The sequence below is a fragment of the Gigantopelta aegis genome, chromosome 5 (assembly GCF_016097555.1).
Source record: "Gigantopelta aegis isolate Gae_Host chromosome 5, Gae_host_genome, whole genome shotgun sequence".
In the NCBI taxonomy this organism is placed as follows: domain Eukaryota; kingdom Metazoa; phylum Mollusca; class Gastropoda; order Neomphalida; family Peltospiridae; genus Gigantopelta; species Gigantopelta aegis.
In genome coordinates, this window is record NC_054703.1 from 13,947,207 (window position 1) to 13,963,794 (window position 16,588).

At 37.1% G+C, this 16,588-nt stretch overlaps 1 protein-coding gene across 1 annotated transcript; it reads left to right on the forward strand.

Annotated features, from left to right (window-relative positions):
• The first annotated feature begins 1,078 nt into the window (after positions 1-1,078).
• LOC121372958 (lymphotoxin-alpha-like) lies at positions 1,079-5,756 on the forward strand. The gene is made up of 4 exons (XM_041499396.1): positions 1,079-1,365; positions 3,491-3,527; positions 4,153-4,263; positions 5,350-5,756. Exons 1-4 carry the CDS (start codon positions 1,105-1,107, stop codon positions 5,754-5,756), a joined length of 816 nt encoding a protein of 271 aa, XP_041355330.1. The 5' UTR covers positions 1,079-1,104.
• Positions 5,757-16,588: the final 10,832 nt, after the last annotated feature.

Here is a 16,588-nt window from a genome sequence, read left to right on the forward strand (position 1 = left end):
GATAAAACAAAAAAATAATAAATTTAAAAAAACGTAATGGTATAGACAAAATCAGTTTATACTAGTATACAATCCAGAGTTTATTACTGCACTTTCCCCCCTGTTTTTTCAATGTTGAAAATTACTTCACGAGAGACATAAACATGATACGAAATGGTGAAATAATTTTCATTGTCACTCGCTAAAGCTCGTGGCAATTAAAAATTATTTTACTCTGGATATAAACATTATACGAAATGGAAGCTTGTTCAATATCCTATACGCATGTAATAAGGGGAGACAACTACAGATTTTACCTGTTCCCCGGGGTGGATTTTCCCTCATGTAGGACATCAACCATTATATTATCTCCACTCTGAAACATATTGCCCGACCTAGAGCGAGGGTAACACATAAATCCTGACAAGAGTTTCTTAAAATCAGTACACAGAACCCGCAAATATCTTGCCGGGACCCGTAAAAAATGTGTAACCTCCCAAAATAGGGACTGACCTCAGTGATTAATCTGACCAGAGAATAAATATTTCAAGTATGTTTCGTCCCAGTTGTGAAAATTAAAAAAAGTAAAGACAGTTAACTTTCCGTCATATTAATTTAAAATGATTCGTCATCGCTAATTTCCGTAAGTTTTTATCAGGACGAAATTGTCCACAGTTCCAGAACTACAATATACACAAACTACTTTGCACTTTTGTTTTCAAAATAAAGCTTTGCAGATTTTCTTTTCACTTTCAGTATGAGCAAACACTAAAATAAAAATAATATTATATATTATGTGCATGTACTTGTGCTTGCTTATTTTATTTAATTTTTTTAATCAGTGATACCTTTTTATGTAACTTGTCTTACAGTTCTTGCCCCCATTTGAGAACGTGGCTCATTTGCCTTTGGTAAACTAAAATTAACCTTTTTAGAATGTTGTAAATCCGCTTGACAAAAGCATGGACCTTACTTACTTACTTACTTATCTACTTACTTATTTTACTTACTTGTTTACTTACTTTTTTACTTACTTATCTTACTGGTTTTTAAATAATCTTTTACAGAGTGGTTCTGTAGCAGGGAGCTAAATTCTTCTCTTGACAGTTTTTCCCAACACGCAGAATGTTTCCAATTAGTAAGTCTGTGGCCATTTTCCTGATGGTTACAAATGTGATGCTGTTCTCTGTCGTGGTGTATAAAACATCACAGCTGTACACGAAACCGCACTCTACCATCTTCAGTAACTCGGAGATCTGTCACAAGGCCACGTGTATACCAGGAGAGACGTGCTGTGACGTCACTGCAACTAACAAAACCGTCAATGGTTCTTTCTATTGTTGTTACCATGACTACGGGGAACGTGTTCGTAGTATTATGCTAAAGGTAGGCATATGCTATCATAGACTGATTACAAATTATATTATACGTTATCTATTCGTTTAAATGTTTTAGTAGTGTGCACGTATAAGCATTTATTTTCACTCCAAAGTTGAGAACATTTCCGTCTGTGTTTTGCTATATGGCCGCATCTGGCTGTAATACCGGTCCGAACAGGTCGTTCTGGAACCCATTCACAACTGCTGTCTCTTCCGCTATACACCCATGTCCCAACAGGTCAATGCAAAATATTACAAAATAACATGGGCAAAATCCAGCCTGAAGGCTTACCATTGATTTTTTTTTTTTTTTAAATTGTTGTCCAATTACTAGAAATGAATATGTGAACCACAACATATGTCATATTTAGGAACTATAATGGACCGTGATGAATTGTGTAGTAAAACACACACACACACACACACACACACACACACACACACACACACACACACACATATATTCCATATAGTCATCTGTATATATATATATATATATATATATATATATATATATATTTATATATTGGTATATATACACACACATAATAATAATATTTATATATTGTAGTTATATGTTCTGTAGTAACGTAAAGATCGCTACAAGTTACTATGCCGCGTAAACACAACTCACAACCTGTAATAGTTTTATTAGGAATCAAACATAAATGAAAATGATATATTCAGTTTACAGTTACAACAATAAATGTTACTCACTAGATGCATGTTAAAATCTGTAATCCGACAATCCATATGGACAATTATCTTACAAACTTCTTACATCATTAAAAGGAATCATGCGACTCGGCTGTTGTTTAAAAATACCCCCCCCCCCCCAAAAAAAAACACAAAAAAAACAAACAAAAAAAACAAAAAAACAAAACAATGATGAATGCTTTTACAGTCTGAAGTCGTCGGTCCGTTCACGTTTAATTGTTCTGTGGTTTTCTCTTCTTCATCTTTTTGTTCATATTCTTCTTCTTGTTAACATTGCTCTTTTTCTTCTAATTATTATTATCGTTGTTAATATTTAGCCAATAAAATTCAGTTTAGATCATGAATAATAGAAATTTCAAATTAAATCATTACGAAATTAGACGGCATTTCCTCGATTTCTGTCCAATTCAACCAATCGGATATCAGCATTTTGATCGTCTTAATCGCGAAGACACCCCAAAAAGCCGTCTTAATAACATGTTACGTGACCAAAATTACTTCGACCTAATTCGCCAGACATCATCGTCAAGAGCTGTATGAATGACGTCAAAACAATTGGCGCGAACACGCAATGACGCTTGCCCCGCCCATATCAAGTAATGAACCTACGAAATGCCATCTAAATCGGTTAGAAGGCTTACAGGGACATACCCTAGTTTTTAAACACTAAGGCATATTTTTGACTATTATAGCCGTTTTTGATACTTTACTTAGATTTTATGGTTTAGGTTATCAATTTCCGTACATTCGAAGTGTTTTTTGGTCATCCTGGTGTTTTTAATATCACAAAAATCCTTTCTCGTATTTTTAAAAACGCACGTGCTTCTGAGATGTAACAGTTATGGAGTCGAGATTTAGTCTATTTTTAGATGGTATTTCACCATTTCAAAGTTACAAAGTCATGTTTCTCTCAATTGTAACTTTATCCAAATGTGTTACAGGTTTGTAGATTAACTAAACTTAGTGTTAATTTTCACGGGTTGAAACTAGGATCTGTCCCTTTAAGACGTTTCTTCAGAAATAAGAACGGCTCAGCCTCTTCTTTTTGTTCTGAAGAAACGTCTTAATGTCTTCTAACCTATACTTAGGAAAGTAAAACAGTGTATTTATTTGTTAAACGTAGGGATCATTTGCTGTTTTGCAAGTACATTTTTATAAGGTTTCTAGCAAATGTGTTGTACGTTATTTAATCTTGTCTATGCCAAAATCATAAAGAGTTTTTGCTGCAGATTCAAAAGACACATTAGAACAAACGTCACAGTTATACGGTTTTAACAAACCACAGTTCGTAATAAATCTGATGAGGTACATTCCTTTCTTTTTCCACGTCATGAGAAAACGTTTGTGCAATACGTATTTCGAACTTCCTATACTAGATGACGGTTATATATTTATTTTTAATTATTATTTTTCAGCAACTGGATCAAAATTATGAAAGAGATATCAGAAATGGTACGTTCTATCAAGTTCGCGCGCACGCACGCACGCATACATATACATTCACGCACACACACAATTTCAAAGATGCGCACACGCACACGCAAACACAGAGAGCTATACATACATACACATGCACATGACACACATACACACAGAGATACATACATACATACATACATACACACACAGACACATACACACAGACATACAAACATATATACACAGACATACAAACAGACACAAACACACAGACACACATAGACATATATGGGGGTGGGGAGAGTAAATAGAGAGACGGAGTGTGTTAGGTGTTGTTATTTTACAAAATGGATTTTGACCACGCATTACCCTTACGTTCATGTTATTTCAGACAACCATCTCCAGAGGGTGAGGAAAGTTGCTGCTGCTGTAAACGTATTATAGACCACGTATTACACTTAGTTCGTAATGTTATTTCAGATTACCATCTCCTGAGGGTGAGGAAAGTTGCTGCTGTTGTAAACGTATTATAGACCACGTATTACACTTAGTTCGTAATGTTATTTCAGATGACCATCTCCAGGGGGTGAGGAAAGTTGCTGCTGTTGAAAACGTATTATAGACCACGTATTACACTTAGTTCGTAATGTTATTTCAGACTACCATCTCCAGAGGGTAAGGAAAGTTGCTGTTGTTGTAAACGAAGACAAAACTCAACAGAAACCCGCTGCTCATCTTCAGATGGACCCTGATGAACAGTATGACAAAGGTGAGATTTAAAACAAATACAACGTAGTCTCGGTCGCTTTTAGTTCACCAAGGTAAACATCTCCGGTCCGTTTTTTAACATTTTGACATATATTGGATGTTACGGCACAGCAATAAACATCACAGTAATAATATCGTGCCGGAGACGTTTATCTTGATGAACTATGTTGCTTTCAGACTGTTGTCACAACAACATTCTTGTTACATTCTGTATAAAAAGCTGCAATAATTAAAGTCCGAACCAAATTATTAACAACTACAATAAATTACTCTCCTACCTTTAATGACCGTTACATTTCCCCCAAATTTTCTCCAGACACAAGATGTAAAAAAACCCATTACAGTGACACAGATTCCACATATGAGACTGTAACGATGTCGCCAGTGTCGACTTCGCTGAGATAGCATAGGGCAAAATACATGCAGTTTTCTGCAGTCTGCCATTTTTTTTTTTTAATGGAATACTTTTCAAGAGGGGTGAAAGCCTCCAAAGTATCTGACATAATTAATATAAAATGAATGATGTCTAGTGGTATTATTTAAAAAAAAAAAAAATAATAATAATAATAATAAAATTAATATGACGTCATCACGTTTGCTTTTATATCATAACATGTTATGACGTTGTTAGATAAGTCATATCCTTTCACCCCTCTTGGAGAATATTCCATAAAAAATCAAAATGGCAGCCGGCACAAAATTACATGTTTTTTGCCCTATGCGATCTCAGCGAACTCGATATAGGTGACATGGTTATGTTCTAGTATGTGGAATCTGTGTCATTGTCACGGTTTTTTTTTTAAAGATTTCTGTCTGGACAAAATGTTGGTAAAATCTAACAAAAACATAAAGGTAGGAGAGCAATTTTTCATAGTTGTTAACATTTTGGTTCGGACTTTAGTCATGTACAACGTAAACAAACGAAATATAGGTAACAAGGTGGTCAATGCGCATGGATCTACTACTCCGTACAACGGTAAAGTTATCAAATAAAACGCTTCACTTCATTTATTTTGCGTATTATGTTGAATTTCCTTAAATCCCCTAAATATATAATTTAATAATACTGGGTGGGTTTTTCTTCCAGATAAATATATCTCAGCTCTCCGGTGGAAATCAAATGGGAAGAGATCGTTTGTGAAAGACGGACTCACTGTCGTTGAGGAAGGGATTCGGGTGGAGAAAGAAGGGAACTATTTCATCTACAGCAATGTCGTGTTTTACGGTAACCAGACTAAGGAACTCGATGTCGCCAGACTTTGTCATTACGTATACAAACGCGATCCCACGACACCAAGGTCTACAGTCCAAAAGCTGTCGTCCAACTGCCAATCGACGTGTAAAATCCGACGAGGAAAGCCCGCCTTCGCGACATCCTACATCGGCGCTGTGTACCATCTGAAGGCCGGTGCCACGGTGATGGCGATGACGTCGTCGGTGGAGAGACTTGTCAAACAGCCACAGTCGACGTACTTCGGAATTTACATGATTTAATAGTTCCCGTATGTAGAGACCGCTGGTGTTCGCTGTTCATCTATAGTTTGTTTTGTTTATTTTGAAATATTTTATTGCTCAAAAAAAAAAAAGAGTCAAAAGGATTGCACAACAGCTATACAAGTGCTCTCCTAAACAAGATGTACATCAGACAATAATCAATATTCATAAACATATATATCAAACATAATAACATAATGTCCAGTGGCATAAAGTACTTAACAGAATTAATATTTATTAGGCTAATATATAGGAATAACAGGTAGAGTTTGTTTTGTTTAACGACACCACTAGAGCGCACTAGAGACTTATCATTGACTTATAGGATGTCAAATGTCAAGCATTTGGAATGTTTTACTCGTAGTCTTAGAGAAGAAACATATTTCCATCAGCAGAAGGTGATCTTTTGTGTACATTGTTCCCAGACAGGACAGCACATACCACGGTCTTTGATATACCAGCCGTGGAAGTTAAACCGCCAGTGCAACAATGAACACTGGTAGTGGCTGCAGTTTTCACCGTTAATGGTCTTCTAATAACCGATAGTGTAACAATTCGAACACAAAAGATTATGACATTTAATTGTTTTAATTGGAGAATGTTCTGCATTGTTGTGAAGGGCTGTTAATCAGCGGTAGAACGTTTGCCTGACGTGCAGTGTATTTTCCCATTCCAACCAATCCCCACACAATTGATGTATCAAAGGCAGCGACATGTGCTATGAGTCTGTAGTATGTCCATGCCCGTAGGAACAGCTGTCCCCTCCCCCATCCCGGTTCCTGCGGGCCTGAGTATATATTAAAATCCATTGCTTCTACTCTGTATGAGTAACCTTTGTGGTGACAGCGGGTGTCTTCTCTAACTATCTGGACGTAGTGTCGTCATATATTAGACACGAACAGCTATAGTCTAAACTGTGTTGAAGTCTTTTCTGGCCTTTTTATTGGCTAAGTGGTGGGTCTCGTTAAACAAGTATTTCTTTCCTGGGGCCTAATTCTCTTAGGCTCTGCTAGACAACAAAGCATCTTCTTTGCAAGTGTTTTGCATTGCACTGCGATATCGCAAAGTTGCGACAGTTTAGTGAATTAGGTCCCTGGACTTTTGTTATCGCAGTGGTAGACATTAGGTTCAGATCTCATTTGGAAAAACACATAAAATGTGCAAAGTGCCAGAGGTGGGGTCATTCTGCCAAGAGCTGTAGATCAACCAGGGAGTACCCCATCTACTTCCAGTGTGGGGCTAGTCAACCCAAGAGATACCCTGACAGTCCGTGCACGAGAGAAATCTTCTGCGCGAACTGCCGGGGCCCTCATTTCACACACTCCAAGGAGTGCCCAGAGCACATCAAGGCTGTGAAAATCTTGGCTGATAAAAATACTGAAGACCACTATCAGGGATGGGGTACCAGAGTTCCTTCTGTACCCCACCACTATTCGCTCTGCTCCCCCTTTGGTTTCTCAAGACCCCCCCCCCCCCCCCCCCCAGACCCCCAACTCAGGATTTACCCTTTAGAAATCAAGAGGGACCAAACTACAGCAGTAATCCTAATAATCAATCAACACGCTCGAATTTGTGAGAGTTATTTCAGGCCTTATTTTCGATGGAGCGTTCAAAATTACCCACCAAACAAAATATTCTATTGCCGACATAGAGGGGGCCACCAGGGCTGCTTGTCAAATGTTTGACAGGCACTTGGCTGTCAAGATAGAAGCAGGGTCGGTCCAATCTAGAACTATTAACTGGTATAGGGAGCGTAATTTGGTTGATCTGTTGGAAGATGTTAACAACACGGTTATCTAAATTACCTAACATTATAGAACTCTAACTAGTATTGTCTCGTCCCCCATTATGAATACAAGACATAAAGGTTCATTTAATAATAATTTCAATCTCTAAAAATGCCTTTTAGCCGGAACTACTTTATGAATTATGTCAACAAAGGAATCCCCGAGGAATTTCCTTGAGATTCTATTTTTAGACATCAAACAGTAATCGTCTGCTGTCAAACTTCCAAGTGTGAGCGTTAGACATCGTAACATGTCAGATGCTCCTATACAATTTTTTGGAGATTTTAATTTAAACACGTTAAATCTCACGAATGCTTGTGTCGCACCACTTGAAGTCACACACACGCCAAAATCATCCAAAATGGCGGCCATGCACAGTTCGTAGTTAAATATTCATACACCAACCGCTTCACATATAAATTATACCATACAAAATAGGTCGCTTCAGACATTTTTATTACAGGTTAAAAGTTATTGAAATTACTTACGTTATATGTTTATGGTGAATTCAAAATGTTTCTAGTTGGTATTGACATTTAATGCAAAAAATCAATATGAATTGTATTAATGATTGTAACATTGTCATTCTCTCATTCGGCTATTGACGGGAAAAGCCGAACCACCATAGGGATTCCGCTAATGTTGAGTATTAAATAAAAATAGTAAATATTTGGAAAATAGAGTTCACTTTTTATTTCAAAGAGCTTTACATTAATGACATGGTTATGTGTTTGGAATGCTAACGCGCTACGCCATTCATACAGTGTGTAAAGCCGTTTTGCGTTTCATACTAGCATGAAACTCAAACATTTTCAGTTCAATTCTTAAATAATAGCAATAATATTAATAATATGAAACAATTTAATGATAATAATCATAATAATACGTCTAGTTCTGTTAATGCTATTAAAGGTCTTACAGTGGTACAGTGGAACGCCAAAGGTTTACGCACTCATGGACCCGAATTAAAAAAATATTTAATTGATAATATTAATAATTTTGACGTGATCACCATTCAAGAGACCTGGATTACTAATTTATCTAATAAACAAAAACGATCTAAATTATTTACAGAGTACAACATTCCAGGATATACAGGTCTCTTTTTTAATAGTGGTGTCACTTCTAGGGGCGGCATCGCTACCTTTGTTAAATAGGGTATCGCCCACTCTCGACTGCCACATGTTGCCACTCACCCCAATATCGAATCGTTGGGGGTAGACTAGGCAGAATTTGTGAAAATGTGCATATTTAAAGTGATGAAGGCAGATGGTGTTAATTTAGGGCATACAAGCTTTTTAGGGGTATTGAAGGGTGCTGAAGTCAAATCTGTTGTATGCCCAGCTTAAAAATGGCTGATAATGCCTCAAAATTGAGAAAACCAAGATGGCCGCCACCGCCGGGCTGAAATGTATTTATGTACATATCATTTTGACTAAACAAGGTAGAAACTTTAATGAAATGTGTTTTTGTAGGTTTTCATATATGGGGAATCCAGTGCCAATTCAGTTTTGAGATCAAATGTCAAGAAACTGCTTGAAACTCATATTTATTGCAAAAATTATTGTTTTTAACGTTGAATAATTCGTTGACCAGAAATGAACCACAAGCCCCATCCCTCTCCCTCCCCACCAGGACGACCGATACAAAACAACTTGACTCGTGCTTTGTTGCATGTATCAACCTCGGGCACGCCATATATCTTACAGATGAATTTCTCTGCTGATATAGCTATGTTTTCGGTGAGAGTGCCCTTGCCAAGCCCAATTGTTTTCTTACCATGACCACTGAACTGAGACACACTACCACAGCCGGTTATGGCATGGAAGGCAAGTAGTGTGTCCACTTGATCAGCAGACAGCAACATGCGAATTTCATGTACTGGTAAATACTTTGGAGCCTTCGACGTCTCAGCTTTCATGTAGAGACGTGTACATCCCATGCTGTCATAGTGTGCTATAAGTAGAAGAAGCACATCTGTATCACGCACTGACACAACTATCGTTTTCATATGAGCATGGATGCATTGCAAAATCAGCCGGGTATCAGCTTCTTCGTGTTCAGCCCTCAGAGAGGAGACATCGAGATCTGGATTAGATGACTTGACAGTGGTCGCTTCGGCGAACCCTCCTGCTACTACAACTGATGCATCGTTTGCTATTTTACGACGTACCGGTCGGTGGCGCTGTTTGCGTTTGGTCCTTGTGCCTGCTTTGATTGATTTGTCTTGATACCTGTTGAAGACTACGTCGATCCTCTGGTATTTTGCTCCCATCTTGAACACAGTGTTAGCAAAGGTGTTGGCATAGTCACCAAACGTTCTAATGTCAGGCGGCTTTCCAAGTGCCATCACGAGTGCTTGGCCATCAATGAGCAGACAGCTGGGTTCATCGAGAGTAACATTTGCAGGGGTTTGGACTTGTTGCGTCAGTATGTTTGCTAACATAGACTTGTCGGTGGAATGTAGACTACCACTACTTGTGGCCAAAGATAGTGGGACGGTCATGAGTTCATGCTGGAGGATGTTTTCTAGGTTTACCTCGCACCCTGCTCTATAAGCCTTTGTAGAATGTTCCTGTCCACTTTGATAAGCTTTTGCTTGCCCTTGGAAGGTTGCACGACTTCATACAAAGTGGCAAATATCTTGGCAGTATTCTTTTGAATGGGTGATTTTAGATCCAGGTGCTGTGGTCACTATCTGGAGGCTCACACAGACGTTTGTCCACGAAGATTTTCATTTGCGACTGTCCAAGGTGTTCTGCACTAAGCAGAGATTCTTGAATCACAGGCGTCACCACATCCTTGTTGATTATGTTCCTCAATGTGTCACCGCCATCTTGAAACACGCCATGCTGTTTCAACGATACATCTATGCTACCTTCATCAGAGTCGTCTTTCTCCATCCTTCTTTTCGTGCACTCAATGTGTGTGTACTCATCGTCTTCATCATCCGTTGTCAGTCTCAGCATTGCTGTTGTCTGAGAAGCTATGACCGTTCTCAGATTATACGACAATGTCCATCTACTGAGTGCGGATACTATTCTGGTGATACCTACTAAGCCCCCACTCTTCTTTCCTGTAGCGTTTAGCCATTCCGTACTTTGGTCCGGCGAAACCTGATTAAAGCGTCGATCTGTGCGTTTTACTACGAAGTTGCCTTCCTGGAACTCAAGGAGGACTTCTGGTTGGAGAACTTCTGGTGGGAGAACTGACATATCAGGCATGTACACAGTACCCCATCTGGCGTAGTTAACATGATCGTACCTGAAGAGGAATGGCAGCATACGTTTGAACGCATATAGGTGGAGATCCCATGATCCATCACGTTGCGCTCTTGTGAAGCAGAGTAGGATGCTGACCATAGTCATATAGTCCCACCAGAATTCAGCATCCGGGTCATCAACTGCAAGAGCTGCAGCGAACTCTTTCATGGGCTGCTGAAATCTGTCGGTAGTCAGTTTGTCGACCATCTGTGCAATGTGATCGGCGTCTATGGATGTGCAGACATATGAGAGTTCCGCTCTCAGTGTAACATCAACCCCATCCAGGTATGTATAGAGCCGTGGAAGGAGTATTTGCCAAAGAGCCTGTACGGTAAGTTTTTGAAATAAATACGAGTTTCAAGCAGTGTCTTGACATTTGATCTCAAAACTGAATTGGCATTGGATTCCCCATATATGAAAACCTACAAAGGCACATTTCATTAAAGTTTCTACCTTGTTTAGTCAAAATGATATGTACATAAATACATTTCAGCCCGGCAGTGGCGGCCATATTGGATTTCTCAATTATGAGGCATTATCGCCGATTTTTGAACTTGGCATACAACAGATTTCAGTTCAGCACCTCTCAATACCCCTAAAAACTTGTATGCCCTAAAATAACACCATTTGCCTTCGGGGTTAAGATTTTTTGAAAATTGACCCAGTCTAGGGTGTCTATACACGGTCTTAACTACAACTTTAATATATTTAACTTTTATGTACATCCGGGTGATCTAATATTAATTTAACTGTAAATGATTGTTCAAAAAATATTGGAAACAGTGATTCGGATATACTAATTACAGGTGATTTTAACAGTCATAACACTATTTGGGGCTCCAATGTTACCAATTTACCAGCACAAACACTCGGAAAATTTAATGGATAATAATTATTTGTTCTGTTTAAATGATGGCGCCCCTGCGTGGGAGGTGCTCAATGAATTTGGTAGCGACCACCTCCCTATCAAAACTGTTTACAATAAAAATTGTCTTTGGGAAGAACCCAGTAAACCAAAAACATAATTGGAACTTTAATAAAGCAGATTGGCCCCGTTTTGAGAATGTGTGCGCTTGTATCGATCCTGAGCAGATTGGAAATGCTAATATTGATGTTTTTAATGATAATCTAGTTAAGGCAGTTATTGATATTGCTGTTGGAACTATAAAGGTAAAATTAATTCAGTCCCCTGGTGGGCGGATGAATTAAATTCACTTAAAAAAGAAAGAAATACATTAAGAATTGTTTTTTGTTTTTTTTTAAATAGCACAGATGATAATATTAATAATTTTAAATATGCTAAATATAAACTTATTCATACCATAGCTAAAGAAAAAAAAGCCTCATGGGAAAAATTTGTCGGCTCCATTGGCGAAGGCACTACTGGAAGGTCTGGTCGAAGATCAAGAGAATTCAGGGGAAACCGGGCAGTTTTTCAAACATTTTAAAAAATAGTAAGGTTTATAAAACCAATCAAGCTAAAGTCGATATTTTAGGAGCAACGTTTAGACAAAATTCGGCATCTTCTATTTTTTCAAAAAATTTCAAAAACGTAAAGCATATGTGAAAAAATATAATAAAATATCCCTTGATTCTAAATTCCGTGGGAGCGGTAACGAGTACGACATGCCCTTCACGCTCCAAAAGATCCTCAAGGCTTTTCAGCACCGTAAAGGCTCTGCTCCAGGGCCTGACAGATTTTTTTTTTTTTTTTTTAAGCATATGCCTAAAATACTTGAGCTTTTCTTGGAGCTTTATAATCTTACTTGGAAACAGGGTTAACTCCCCCTCAGCTGGAAGCATGCAAAAGTGTTTGCTCTCCCTAAGAGGGGGAAGGACCCAACTGACCCCAAAAATTACCATCCGACTTCTTTAACGTCCAGCGTCTGTAAGACCATGGAGTATATGGTTAACATCCGCCTTTCCCACTTTTTGGAACTTAATAATTTATTTACTAATTTTCAAAGTGGGTTCAGAAAAAAAGCACTCCACAACCGACCACCTTGTTCGTTTACAGACCGAGGTTAAAATGCCTTTAGGAAGAAACACAAGGTGGCGTGTGTATTCGTGGATATTGAAAGGCGTACGACATGGTCTGGAGACATGGACTGTTACAAAAAATGTATAAAATAGGTGTAAGAGGTTCAATGTTTAATTTCATAGATAGATTTATAAGTAATAGAAGTTTTACTGTTAATTATAAAGGTTACTCTTCACCCTGTATGGAACTGGAAAATGGCATCCCCCAGGGGTCAGTGATAGCTCCGACTTTGTTTGGCATCTTTATTAATGATTTGGCAAAATCTCTCACTGACAATATATCTAAAGATTCACAACTGAGTAGCGGTCTCTTTGCAGACAATACTGCCTTCTGGAGGGTTGGAAATACTTTTGATCTGGATCTAAATGTATTACAAAATTGGTCAGAAGACTGGGGGTGACCATTTCCCAATCTAAAACCTGCTGTATATCTTTTCTGGGTAGAAACGGACAATCAGCACCAAAACTAGACTTATTATATAACAATAACTTACCCTTAGACGAATCAAACAGGGACTTAAACACTTATTTAAACTAAAAATTCTAGTTAGAGATAACCCCATTAATAAACTTATCTCCCTTTACACACAGTCAGTCAGGGACTCTTAATATATCCATTTATTCTTATCTACTAAGATTTGCTAATGATTTTGGGGTGGCGAATCTACCTATGCGCGATTGTAGTGCTAGATTCAAAGCCCCATGGGCTCTCATACCCCCCAAGGTTAATTTTTTTGTAAAAACTTAATTGGCTAAAATAGACCTACCAGTTTTCAAAAATACTTTTTTTAGGATTATTATGGGAGGAAAATATTCTAATTATTTACAAATATTTACAGACGGCTCTAAAGACCCCATAACTGGTAGGACTGGTATGGCCTTTGTCGTCAAAGGATTAAGTGGATATAGCCATTTTAGAGCCAGACTGACTGATAATGTTTCTGTCTTAGCGTTCTTAGTTACGGATCTGAAGTCTGGGGTTTTCACTCAGCTCACGATATTGAGAAAGTACATATACAATTTTGTAAAAAAGTATTGGGTGTGCATAAAAGAACATGCAATTATTTTGTTTATAACGAATTAGGGCGATATCCTTTAGGAATTATCAGAAAACTTAGAATTTTTAAATATTGGATAAAGCTTAGTAGTACCAGTAACTGTATCTTAAAAGCTATATATGAGGAAATGTATCAGTACGGAGATACCTGGTTAACGAACATTAAACAAGAACTAGATACGCTTGGGCTAAGTTATATGTGGGACTCGACCAATATCAATTCTAGTTTTTATGTCATAATAAAAGAACGAGTATATGATGTTTTTAAGCAAAATGCCTATAGTACAATAAGGACATCGCCAAAGGGATTGCTATATCAGCACTTATTATTAAATGGATTTACTTTACAAACCTACCTTACAAAACCAATAGAATCTCGCAATTTAAGACAAATAACAAAAATGAGAATTTGTGCACATAAATTAAATATTGAGTCTGGTAGGTATAAAAATATCGAAAGGGCACAAAGAATATGTACTTTATGTAACTGTAATGAGATTGAGGACGAATTTCATTTTATCCTTCAATGTCCAAGATACGAAACTTTAAGAAAGAAATTCATTAAAAAATACTACTTTAAGCATCCCAGTACTTTGAAATTAATACAACTCTTATCAACCGGAAACAATAAAGAGATAAACAACCTAGGAAAATATTTATTACAAGCAAACAGAACTAGGGATCAACTATTACTGGAAATAAACTAATATGTTCTCATTTTATCATTACCCTAGCCGCTGAGGATAACCTGTAAAATAACTTATCTTTATTCTGTTTTGTTTTTTCTATTATATATGTGTGTTTGTGTGTTTGGGTGTGTATTTGTGTCTGCGTGTGTGTGTGTGTGTGTGTGGGTATGTGTGTGTATATATGTATATATGTAAGTCACTCTCCACCATTGTTCCGCACTATTGTATATATTAATGTTTGTTCATTGTTATAATGCTGATAAGTTGAACAACTTAAAGCAATAAAAGAACTTGAACTTGACACCACGGAGCTATTGGCTATTCAATATGCCCTGGTGTGGATATTAAACAACTACAAAAAAATTGACGACCAAAATAAATTTATTATTCTTTCTGACAGCCTAAGTGCCCTCAATGCCATAGATTGCTCTCACAGTGTCAGGCCAGAAATTATTAAAAACATAATTAGCTTTTATAATAAAATTATCCAAAACGGAGTTGAAGTCGTCTTCGAGTGGGTACCGGCCCATGTGGGTATCCATGGGAAGGAGACTGCTGATCAATGGGCAAAAAAAGCTTTATCGAATGATAGGGTAAAAATAAATATAGAATATAATTATAAAGAAATTAATTCAATTATTGTGCCATGCATTGACCGCCTGTGGCAAACAGATTGGAACCACAGGACGAGAGCATGGCACGCTAATTAAATTACTTGACTTGAAAAATTTTACATGCTCATATACCACGAAGGTTTCGAGCATTTTAATTAAATTACAAAAACATTTTGATAAAAATAATATTCCGTTCACTCCTAAAAATCTATTAAATCCCAATAAACAGTTAAGATTAACTATTGATAGACTATTAATGGCCTATATATTTAAATATATTTTAATTTATGTATAAATATTTAATTGGTACTAATTAGCTTTAAATGAGTAATTAGAATTAGTTTTAATTTTATACTGTATATTACAAGGCAGAACTTTATAGAGTTGATTTTCTTTGGATGCTCTAATTAGTAGAGTGTTCTCAGATAATCATCCTTGATCTATTAATTAATTTTGTTAACAATATTTCCCTATCATCCAATCGCTCTCCTCCGTGGCCTGTCTAATACTGTTACTTTTGAAAATAGCAATTAGTAAAAAGTTAATAGAATTTTTAAAAAGAAGAAAAAAATTTAGAAGCCAAAAATAAAAAGAATTGACTGCTCGGTCGAATATTTATATAATTTGGAGCATTTTAGAAGGACAGTCCAAAAATAAATAAGAGAAAGAAGAGAGGATCGGACTATTTAATAATATTATAAAAAGAAAGTAATTTCGACATAAACTTTTGAACGAGATGGTATCACAATAAAACAAAGTAAAGTCTAGAAAAGACCCCTCTTCCTATTTCTTCTTAGAGTGGGGCGGTCAATCTTCCAGTGCTGCTAGGACAGGCTCGGACATGTAGAGACTAAACGCGAACAACCGTGGGGTTCTGCAGAATGGCTGTCATACGAGTCACGAAAAAAAAAAAGTCAACATAGTCAGACTGAGAAATGACGTGGAGGCAAGGAATCTCGCTAAAAAGAATCCAACCTGGTGGTGCAGACTGTCGAAACGAGAAGCGTTCCAGCGTTCAATCAGTTCCAATGGCTGCATACATCCCAGTAGAAAACTTAACTTCGTTGACAAAAACAACAAAAGTGAAGGATCCCCAAGTCGAGCTTGGCCATAATTTCATGAAAATTAACTTTAAATTTAATATCAATTTTATCATGTAGCAAAGCTTTTTTAGCAACAAAATCAACGTGCTCATTGCCAGATATACCGACATGGGCAGGAACCCATTCCAGAACGATATAGTGACCTTTATTATTAATGTAATTAATTAGGTTAATAATTTGATTAATTAGGTATGAACTCTTGAATTTGAGATTCTGAAGAGCTTGCAGAGCTCAAAGAGTGACAGTATTAGAAATGTTTGGGGAGAATTGAATTTATTA

What these genes read in the sequence shown, in the direction of transcription:
- LOC121372958 (XM_041499396.1), top strand. Translation starts at nt 1,105, where the DNA reads ATGTTTCCAATTAGTAAGTCTGTGGCCATTTTCCTGATGGTTACAAAT. An exon ending in TTCGTAGTATTATGCTAAAG is followed by an intron (nt 1,366 to 3,490) that starts GTAGGCATATGC and finishes ATTATTTTTCAG; the next exon opens with CAACTGGATCAAAATTATGA. An exon ending in TGAAAGAGATATCAGAAATG is followed by an intron (nt 3,528 to 4,152) that starts GTACGTTCTATC and finishes ATGTTATTTCAG; the next exon opens with ACTACCATCTCCAGAGGGTA.